At 35.0% G+C, this 11,646-nt stretch overlaps 1 protein-coding gene across 1 annotated transcript in view; it reads right to left on the bottom strand.

Annotated features, from left to right (window-relative positions):
- LOC107708892 (uncharacterized) overlaps positions 1-11,646 on the bottom strand; it is a 43,767-nt gene that overhangs the window by 1,369 nt on the left and 30,752 nt on the right. Inside the window, 21 exon segments of the mRNA XM_074560060.1 lie at positions 776-921; positions 1,042-1,307; positions 2,205-2,403; positions 3,922-3,927; positions 4,062-4,070; positions 4,220-4,355; positions 4,470-4,562; positions 4,682-4,960; positions 5,052-5,176; positions 7,026-7,158; positions 7,339-7,434; positions 7,631-7,906; positions 8,004-8,117; positions 8,119-8,256; positions 8,363-8,458; positions 8,536-8,799; positions 8,911-9,032; positions 9,263-9,398; positions 9,508-9,597; positions 9,688-9,966; positions 10,054-10,175. Coding sequence (XP_074416161.1) covers positions 776-921; positions 1,042-1,307; positions 2,205-2,403; positions 3,922-3,927; positions 4,062-4,070; positions 4,220-4,355; positions 4,470-4,562; positions 4,682-4,960; positions 5,052-5,176; positions 7,026-7,158; positions 7,339-7,434; positions 7,631-7,906; positions 8,004-8,117; positions 8,119-8,256; positions 8,363-8,458; positions 8,536-8,799; positions 8,911-9,032; positions 9,263-9,398; positions 9,508-9,597; positions 9,688-9,966; positions 10,054-10,175 — 3,125 coding nt within the window.

Here is an 11,646-nt window from a genome sequence, read left to right as displayed (position 1 = left end):
AAATACATGTAAATATTTTCGAAATATATACTGTATGTGTGTGTATTTATATATACATAATAAATATACACAGTACACATATACACTGCAAAAAATGCTTTTCTTACTTAGTTTTTTTGTCTTGTTTCCAGCCAAAATATCTAAAAAAATTCTTAAATCAAGAAGGACTTTCTAGATAAGTAAAAATTATTGTCTTGTTTTCAGACAAAACAAGTCAAAACTAAGTGAGTTCAAACAGAAAACAAAATTATTTTGCTTACCCCATTGGCAGATTAATTTGCTTGCTTCAGGCAAAAACTCACTTACTTTTGACATTTTTTTTTCTGAAAACAAGACAATTTTTACTTGTCTAGAAAATCCTTCTTGATTTAAGAATTTTTAAATATTTTGGCTGGAAACAAGACAAAAAAACTAAGTAAGAAAAGCATTTTTTGCAGTGTATATGTGTACTGTGTATATTTATTATGTATATATAAATACACACACATACAGTATATATTTTGAAAATATGTACATGTATATACATTTATATTCTTATATTTTATATTATAAAGTAAGAAAAACATTTTTTGCAGTGTATATATTATGTAAACTTTTATTTTGGAATGCGATTAATCGCGATTAATCATTTGACAGCATTACTGAATATCTGAAGATTGGACATGAACCTCACAACTTTTATCAAGCCTAGCTATTTATTTATTTATTCCTCATTTGATGCACTCATTGTTTATCCTGTAAACACATGTTTGGGCTGAACAGAGGGTTTCTGTACCTGACACGAGTCTTTGCCTCCTTCCAGTAGACCAGCACAGATCATGTTGTCTGTTATATTTCCAACTCCATAGAGACAGTTGCACTGTCTGTTACCAATTACAGGAACCTCCACTTCCTGTAGAACTTTAGGGGATGGAAGGGGCACTATAGGAAATACATAGTTGTTATTTACTCTGCATAGTCATTGACTATCATGAGAAATTCATAATGCCATTTACATATCGATTTTAATGTAACTAAGAGGTGACAGGAATGAATTCTCACCTCCTTCGCTAATGTTTCCCCATCCAGTGATCCAGCTGTCTGTGCCGCTGTTGAACACACTGTTATGAGCTGCTAGACACACAGGTCTGATGTAGTCAGTGAAGGTGACGGGTGACCTCAGTTTGAGAAGAGCGATATCGTTTTCATTCGTAAAATTGTAATTGGGATGTTTGATGATTAACCTCACATATCTGAATACTTGATTGGGGTTGAAGCCTTCCTGGGTCTGTTGCCCCAATACTACAGTGAAATCAATTGTGGGATACCTGAGGAAGAAAAAAAAAAGAGTAAGAATCAAGAAGAGTTTTAACTATTATTACTCTTATTATTTATTTATTATTATTATTTTAATTGAGCAATTTATTGAACCTTTAGAAAAAATATATTTAAAAGTTTGCAGATGTATTTGATGCATCTGGCTTATACATTTATGGCTCATATTGTGAGAATATGGAGCTCACATTCAAGGAGGAAAACACCTGTTTTAATCAGAAGCCCAAAATGAGTACAAATATGTCATTTTGTTAGTCAGAATATATTGTCAGAAATTAGGATGAAATGCACATAAACCAGTGAGATATTTAAAACCGTATAATATTAATATAGTATATTTAAATGTTTTATGATTAAAACTCTGTGGTTTCAAAACATATAATGCAATGCAATACATTGATGATTGAGAGATGAACAAATAAACTCTACTCAAAAGCCTGATGAATCATATTTGATACATTTTAATATGCAAAAAAAATGATGCTTGGATAATCAAGTAAACCTAAGTTACTTTAGTCAAGTAAGTGTTCATCTTGAAATACTAATAATAAATAAAAAAAATTTTACATTCACGTTACAAAAATTAGTAAAGATTTCATAACAAAAAAACACAATGAACCACAACCTGATAGTGGATTTTTTGTTTTTTTGGGAAGAACTTTTACTTGCTTAAAACGTCAATCAGGCGACAGAAGGCATATAGTAGATTGTGTGCAACAGGTTTGTCAGGTTTTGATCATGTTGATAATTAAGAGGCCATAGAAATAAGCATATCAAATATGTTACTGTAGGCTTTATAGGGTTAAATAAATTCCTCAATTAAAATTTAAGCTACTCAAAGCATCTATGAATGTTGAGGTATTAATTTGCGAGTAGTTGAATGAGATTACCCATGAACACAGTGGGCTGCAGACAGCACCCACTCTTTGTTGATAAGAGAACCTCCACAGATGTGCCTGCCTAACCGAAGAAGACTAGCCTGCCAGGGCCAGCGCCCAGCTGAAGCGTTCTGACCTCCTACTATCCTGCTGCTGGTGGTAACTGAGGTTCTTCCACATATCAGAGCACTAGAAACATCATCTGAGGAAGCTAACACAAAAGACAATGATGTAGGCTATTACCCAAGAACTTCTACTACTACAGAGGGCTTCATGCACTATTTATTTATTTATTTATTTTTTTGAGGAGGAGGAGGACCCAAGTTTAGTTCCTGATTCAAAATGTACAGTTTTTGTAATAACTCATGCAAAATAATCTAACAAGCATGATGAAAAAGTCATCCTTTCCAATCACACATAACATAAAATATTTTTAATTCCTGAACTTGTGTTGCTGTTTTCAGGCGGCCAAGCAAAATACATATTTTCATAGCTGATTGTTAAACTTGTGTATATACAGTGTTGGGGGGTAATGCATTACAAGTAACACGAGTTACATAATCAGATTACTTTTTAAAAGTAACTAGTAAAGTAACACATTACTTTTTAATTTTCAAGAAAATATCTGAGTTACTTTTTCCCCATTAAGTTTTCCCATTTTTTTGACAGACAGCTCTCCTGTCCCCATGTTGAGAGAAATTGGGGGTAAGTACAGAGGAGTTGTGTGCACTGTGTAAATTGTAGTTCTAGACTAAATGTGAATATGCATTCACTCATCTCACTTGCACAAAAATGGATTCAGTATTCCTCAAAATGAATAAAAACAGTGAAATGCAAACTCAGAATATGATGCAAACCTGTGATAATTAAATATAACACAAATATCCTTTACGTATTTAATCCCATCTTCTTAACAAATGTTTCATTTTTTATTGCTGAATTTGCCAAAAATTGAACTTTTTCATATTCAAAACAGACAAGCAAGCCCAGCCCAATTGAGAAATAGTAACACAAAAGTAATGTAATAAATTACTTTCTATAAAAAGTAACTAAGTAATGCAATTAGTTTAGGGAGTAACAATGTTTTAGGGAGTAACACAATATTGCAATGCATTACTTTTAAAAATAACTTTCTCCAACACTGTACAGTAGGTGGGTGTGTATAATATATATATACTGTATATATATATATATAATATCACTCATGAATCTCTCAATCTCTTATTGTTTTTGATACATATATTAAGTGACTTATAAGTTGATCTGACTGATAAGTCATGTCAATTCAAAAGATTCACAATAGCGAATCTGATTTTTCAGTATGGATATATACATCAAAATTATTAAAGGTAAAAATATTTTTTTGCTATATATGAAATTGCATTCAAAATTTAACTGACTCAAAAACCTGATGGTACATGAGCCAATTTGAATCTACATGCTGCTACAGACATATTATTTGCACAATTATTTCATCGAAAACAAAGATATCAATTATTTTACTATATTACTATGTATAACTAGAAACCAAATTGTTGATGCCATATTAATGTACCTTGGGGATTAATTTTGCTACAGAATCCTGCAAAACAAAACAGAGGCAAATGTTACATACATATCTACCTTAAAGGCTTAGTTACAACTCTGTTGTAAGAAACAAAAGCATATGTTTTGAGAAAAATAAATAATGAAATTAGGATATCACTTTAGAATAGGGAACAGTATTCACTATTAACTAGGTGCTTATTAGCATGCATATTACTAGCATATTGGCTGTTTATTAGTACTTATAAAGCACATATTAATGCCTTGTTCTGCATGATCATATTCTAGATCCCTGAACCCTACCCCAATCCTCAACATAACTACTGCAACTACCTTACTTACTATCAATTAGAAGTAATTAGGAGTTTATTAAGGAAATATCTTAGTTAATAGTGAATATGTGTTCCCCAATCTAAAGCGTAACCAAATTGAGATATCTGAAATTGAGGTAAATGACACATTACATGAATAAACATATATACCATTGTTTTCTGATGAATTGTCAACTCGAAATGTCCATCTACCCATGACATTGACATTGCTTGTGTATGACAGATTTGCAATGTCAGAAACAGGAATCGAAAAGAAATTAGTAGAGTTAATCGTGTCAAAGCCGGACTGTTAATGAAGAAAACACACACACACAAAATCCCATTAAATCCAAAAACACTACTATAGATGATAAACTGGGGTAACACAATATTTTTGACATATTTTTTCACATTGCTTTACCTCAACGCTTTGGGTGGAAGTGATATAATCATAATGCATGAGTGTAAATGACATGTTTTTGCCAGACACCAAAACCACTTGGAAGGTTGACTCCTGGAAGAGACCGGGAATTCTTCATTAATACAAGCATCATTCTGGATATTCCATTAAGTTCAGTTCAATGAAAATACTATGCAACAAAAGTTAACATGCTAACTGAAAGAGAAACTTACTGCCTCAGTGTTTTCAAAATATGGTACTTTATCCCATGTAGCAATAAAAACCCAAGTGGCAGAGAATTTCAAGTTTGGAAAATATTTGTTTATGTCTTTTGAAGCTCGATTCAAGAGATGAGCATCTGTTACTTGTCGGTAAGAGATGGTTCCTTTCTCATAATTATAAATGTCTGTCCACAGTGGAGCGATGATGTGTCTATTCAAGTATGCAGGAAAATAATAGGGATTATACCCGTAAAATGGCTCATCAAAGGTCAGGTCTCCATTATTATTCACCTGTAAGATCAAAACCAGTTGTCAGTATTTTCAAGTAACATCAATTATGTGGAATATATATTAATGTCATGAATATCACAATGCTTCTTACAAATATTTTGTCATATTCACGTCCAAAGTACACAAATGGTTGCAGAAGGGGAATCCGTGGAGAACTTCCATCATCTGACCTCGGGCTCATCTCATCCTCTACACTTCCATATGGGTAGAATATCCCTAATATTCCCAATAATATTATTATGAGTTTTTAAAGATTTTAAGGAGGACATTTTATAAGCGTCCAAATGACTACATTTTTCTTTCATGTAATATTACAATATTGCTTTTCAGCCTGAAATTAAGACGGACACAGTTGTTGTTTTATCCAGCTGTATTTACTCAGTGCAACTTATAACATCCAAGTGAAAGATAGAACACCAACATGTCAGAAAAAAATAAAAATAAACACAATCACTGAGTTGGAAAAAGGATCACCCCCTTGTGTCAGTATTTTGTTGAACCACCTTTTGCTATAATTACAGACTTTTGTCTGTTGGGATTTGTCTCTACTAACTTTGCACATCTAGACTTTGCAATATTTGCCCACTCTTCTTTGCAGAACTGCTCAAGTTCAGTTCAATTTGATGGTGAGCGTTTGTGGACTGCAGTCTTCAAGTCATTCCTCAGATTTTCAGTGGGGTTTAAGTCTGGGCTCTGACTAGGCCATGCAAGGGTTCACCTTTTTCTCTTTCAACCATTGTGTGCTCAGTTTTGCTGTGTGCTTTGGGTCATTGTCATGTTGGAAGGTAAACCTTCTTCCCATTGACAACTTTCAGCAGATTTTCCTCAAGAATTTGATAGTATTTTGCCCCATCCATTTTCCTTACTATCCTGACAAGTGCTCCAGTCCCTGCTGCAGAGAAACACCCCCATAACAGGATATCACCACCTCCATGCTTTACTGTAGTGGTGAGCTGTATTGGAATTTCGCCAAACATATCGTTTGGTGTTGAGGCCAAATTATTCAATTTTAGTCTCATCTGACCATAACACCTCTTTCCATGTGGCCTCAGAATCTTCAAGGTGCGTTTTGGCAAAGCTCAGTCGTGACTGCATGTGGCCTTTCTTGAGGAATGGCTTTTTTCATACAACCCTCCCATACAAGCCATATTGGTGGAGAATTTGTGATGTTGTAACATGCACACAATGACCAAATTCCTGCAACTGCTTCAAAGTTGAGATTCCTTCCTTCAGATTCCTCCTGGCCCTTTTCATCCAGTTTGGAGCGACGTCCTGATCCAGGGAGGGTATGTGTTGTACCAAATACCTTTCACTTATTAATAATAGACTTCGCTGTGCTTCTAGGCATTGATAAAGCCTTTTACGTTTTTTTGTATCCATCTCCTGACTTGTGCCTGTATTCCTCCTGGCCCTTTTCATCCAGTTTGGAGCGACGTCCTGATCCAGGGAGGGTATGTGTTGTACCAAATACCTTCCACTTCTTAATAATAGACTTCGCTGTGCTTCTAGGCATTGATAAAGCCTTTGAATTTTTTTTTATGTATCCATCTCCTGCCTGTCCACAACTTTATCCCAGAGATCTTTTGACAGTGCCTTGCCACCCATAGCTGATTGTTTGCTTCAGTTGCACTACCAAGGACTGAAATGCTCCAAGAAAGCTCTTTTCATTCTGAGCTAATCAAAATGAGCACAGCTTATCACAGTTGAAAGTCAAATGGCTTTGTGTGCCATTGAGAAGGTGATTAGCTACACCTGATTGAGTTTACAAGTCATTTTTAGCAGGGGGTGATCCTTTATCCAACTCAGTCATTTTTTTTTTCTGACATGTTGGTGTTATATGTTTCACTTGGATGTTATAAGTTGCACTGAGTAAATACAGCTGGATAAAACATAAACTGTGTCCGTCTTCATTTCAGGCTGCAAAGCAACAAAATGTGATTATTTTAAAGGGGGGGTGATTATTTTCTATACCCACTGTATTGATCAAATAATGTGATATTGTCTATATTAAGCAGTGTTTAATATACACTGTTTAATAATGTTTAATATTTAATATAAACGTTACCCTCCTCAGGTCCACCATCAACACGAAATACCCAGCGTCCTGGCACATTGACATTGCTGGAGCTAAATAGCTTATTTTCATCAGTCACGGGGATTGAAAAATAATTTGTTGAGTTTATTGTGTCATAACCAGCCTGCAGGTAAATAAAAAAAAGAAAAAATCTAATTAATTTAATGAATGAAATGTATATGACCAGATAATATGATGATGTTTGGAATTTTTTTTTTTTACTAATTCCACTAAACACATTTAGGGTTCCATTAATTTAATTTGAATCTCAAAATTTTGTAGCAAGATTCTTATTCTGTCCAACCTGAAAACTTTGGTCAGTTGAGGAGATATTTCCGTAGTTCATTATGACAAAGGAAAGAGTTCTGAAGATAACTAGAACAACTTGGAAGGAGGATTCCTAGGAAAAATGGTTTCAATGGGGAAAAAAAGCTATAAATGGTCTATTAACAAATCTCATTCAAGCTAAATGTATGCAATCCTTTTAGTGATTATTAAGTGATATTATCAAGCACGGAAAACTCATTTTCAATCTCTGCCTAGATTTATACTAAACTTAGGTTGAAGAAGATTATGTAACCTTTCAATCTACATACCGTTGTGGGGCTGTTCAAGTACGGCACTCTATTCCAAGTAGCAATGAAGACTGTATGTATTGAGAATCCAAACTGAGGGAAATACTGTTTGATATCATTTCTTGCCCGGTCCAGAATACGGCCTCGAGTTACTACACGGTAGGAGATGTTTCCACTGACGCTACAGTCAAACTTTCCCCAGAGTGGAGCTATAATGTCTCTATTAGAGTTGGCAGGGAAAGCCTTGGGGAGTCTTTCATAAAATTGTTCAAACGTCAAAAGTCCATTATTGTCAACCTATAGTGAAGATTTGAACATTTAACTGAAGTAACATGAACTGTAAAACTGTATATCAGTGTATTTCAAATGTACCATGTTTAGCATAACATCTCACATATATATTGTGGTATTTGCGTCCAAAGTACAAGAAAGGATATTGCAAGTGCCAAGCTGGTGAGCTTGCATTACTTTGACAGGGATTCTGAGTGTTTTGAATATATATATATATTACCATGTTCTTTTGGCAAAGTGTCGATATGAAAAGCCCAACGGCCCTTAACATTGATATTTGTGGAGTGGGTCAGGTTAGCGACGTTAGACACAGGAACTGTATAATAACTGGTTGAATCATCAGTGTCATATCCAGCCTAAATAATGATTACAAACATTTTGGTTACAGATCTGTGGATAAGAGGAGCTATAGCTATTTTGAATATTTAAAATAAATGTAAAATATTTGAAAACATTTCTCACCAGTGCAATATGTTTAGTTTGGGGAATACTGCCATAATTAAATACAATAAATGACAATCCAGAACCAGAGATCAACAGTACTTGAAAAGAGGAATTCTGAAGAAGAAAAACAACACAAACATCAAATTATCAGTCAAAAGACAACTGAAAACAAACAACGTAATTAATCTTACCTGTGCTGAAGTGCCGAAATATTTCACATTACCCCAAGTACAAATAAAAACTGAGTTTGCACTAAAATTTGTATTAGGAAAATATTGACGTATATCATTTGTAACTCGCTGTAGTACTCGGACACCCTTGAATTCTTGAAAGTAAACATCACTGTTATCAATATCTGTCCATAGTGGAGCAACAATGTCTATATTTGCTGGAAGAGTTGGGGGACTTGAAGGAAACAGTGGCCAGTTGAAAGTAAGAAATCCATTTTGGTAAACCTAAAAGGGGTTTGAAGTAACAGATATTACATGTTGACAAATACTTTTAATGGCTAATATAAGTAATAAATTGATTTAAAAAAATGCAGTTGCATTAATGAGTGTCCTCACATAAACAGAACTGTATGTGAGCCCGAAGTAAGAAAATGGTGTCTGCAAAGAAAGCTTCAATAATCCATAAACCTGTCTTGCCAGGTTTAGTTTGTGTCCATTCCTAAATGGATAGAACAGTCCTGCAAGCATACAAGTTTATTTTTCAGCACACTTATAATTTTAATTCATTTGTAACTCTCAACATTTCACCACATATTCAGCACACCTATGATTTGAATTCATTTGTAATTCTCAACATTTCACTACATATGAATGGTCTAATGAATTGTTACATGTTTCAAATGATAAACAACTATTATTAAGATATGCAAAAAAATGCCATGCATGTTTATTTATTAAATTACTGTACCGTTGTTGTCTGATGCATAGTCAACTCGAAATACCCATCGACCCGTGACGTTGACATTGCTTGTGTATGAAAGGTATGTAACGTCAGAGGCAGGAATGGAAAAGAAATCAGTTGAATCACTTGTGTCATAGCCGGACTGTCAATCAAAATACAAGACGACGAAAAGTTTAGTTACAATCAAACACTTATCATATAGTGATAAAAAAAAGATATTTTGATTTCAGTGTATTTTTCAAATCACTTACGCTAACAGAATATGTTGGGCCGATATGACCATAATGCATAAGTGTAAATGACATGTTTTTGCCAGACACCAAAACCACTTGGAAGGTTGACTTCAGGAAGATAAAGGGAATAACTACATAAATACAGAGAACATGGGATATTGTTTCTTAATCAAATTTCTATGCGAGAAGAAGACTTACTTTCTGTCTGTATATATAGTTTGGTACTTTATCCCACGTAGCAATGAAAACCCATGAAGCAGAGAAGTTCAAGTTTGGATAATATTGATTTATATCTTTTGATGCCCGATTCAAGAGATGAGAATCTGTTACTTGTCGGTAAGAGATGGTTCCTTTATTTGTAATGTCAATGTTTGTCCATAATGGTGCAATGATGTCTCTAGTTGAGTATGCAGGAAAATAATTGGGATACGACTGGGAAAACGGCCCATTAAAAGTCAAATACCCCTTGTTATTCACCTGTTGACAACAAAACAGTGAAAGCTACTCATGTTGTTTCAATAAAAACTTAGTGTACAGTGTCATAAATGTGACAACGCTGCTTACGTGTAGTTGATTATAAATAAATCCAAAGTAGACAAACGGCTGTGCCAGAGGGATCAGAGGTGAACTTCCAAAATACTCTGCAGGGTTTTTTGTATCCTCATTTCCATATGGGTAGAAAATTCCTATAATTGTAAAGGAACATCATAAATAACCTGCAATATTAAAGATGCAGTAAGCGATTCCTGAGAAACACTGATATTTGAAAGTTGCACACCGGGGTGCGATTCCCATAAAATAACTCGCTGGTTATCTACCATCGCACTATGCATTGTTGTAGATACTAAGGGCAAGCTCACACTAAAACACTGTAAGACTACCTAGATTGATGTGGTGCTCGCACTATACAAGGTTTCTTGTCATCTTTTGTTGTCATGTCATAGCAGCGTGTATACTACATAACACAACACCGACGAGGTTCACAAACTACAAGACATTTGGTCAAGAGGCAGTCCTGACCAACAGCGAAAAACATTTTCTCTCATAAATTCACATGAGAAATTCACGCAAGTGATTACAAGAATTTCCACTTATACCATCTGCACTGTAATTGGCTGGATTAGTTCCACCTTCTCACTGCATTGCACACACTACAAGATCATGTGGCGATGTCTGAAAATATCACAGGGTCTGTGACTGCTCAATACAAGCTCAGATCACATCGATGACCAGCTCATACTTAAAGAGCATTGGCGACCACAATGCTATCCGTAGGTTTTGTCGCAGACCTTGGAAATCTGTCTGCGACAGCAAAATCCAGCCAAAAGTAGTGTAGTGTGAGCTTACCTTAACTAGCTAGTCACGTTTCCTGAACCATGTTAACCATGTTTCCTGAACATGGTTGCATCTCTGTCGTCTGAACCACACTGGTTTAACAATATAGGGCTGCCGTTAATGACGTCACATGCATGTTGTAATCAGTTATGCTAATTAATTGTTTCGAGATCTCCGAGATGTTGCTTTTAATGAACATGGCACCTGATGACTACTTCACTTTTTTTTGTGTTTGCTGTTATTTTGCCTTATCTGATGTTTGATACTGGGGTTCCTTTGCGGATTTATGCACATCATGCGCACTCTTCAAAAAAAGAGCTGACTGTTGACGTACTAAAATGCATATGTATTATGTAAATGTATTAATTTGCTGCTTAACCACCATAGTACAATGCATCACTGTAGAAACTAACTAGTCAGTCACGACTGTTTGCCAAACATGGTCGCTACATTTGTTCAAATATATCCACCTTATTCTTCAACGTGGAAGTAAGCCTATGGGCGAGACTTCTGGTTCTTTAGCCGCTATAGGGAAAAAATGAGATGAATAACAATGTGCAGTAAATGGTAAAACTGTTTGCACTAAAACCAGTGTGTTCATAATTAAGATAATACATTAAAATAATATGGTAAGACACACCAATTTGCAATATCAAGCAGCAAAATGAGCTGTTTCGTACAGCTAAGAATAGCTGGAAGCGGATGAGACCGAAAGCCAGACCCATAAAGTTTACAAATGGCCGCGCCGGGAAAAATAAGGTGGATAGGTCTGTCGTTAATGGCATCATGCGCAGGTGGTGGTGTAATAACTTCTGCTAATTC

This window comes from Sinocyclocheilus rhinocerous, unplaced genomic scaffold (assembly GCF_001515625.1).
Source record: "Sinocyclocheilus rhinocerous isolate Xijiao unplaced genomic scaffold, SAMN03320098_v1.1 scaffold24, whole genome shotgun sequence".
Classification (NCBI taxonomy): Eukaryota; Metazoa; Chordata; class Actinopteri; order Cypriniformes; family Cyprinidae; genus Sinocyclocheilus; species Sinocyclocheilus rhinocerous.
Note: the sequence above shows the minus strand (reverse complement) of the source record. Positions and strands in the feature narration are given on the sequence as shown.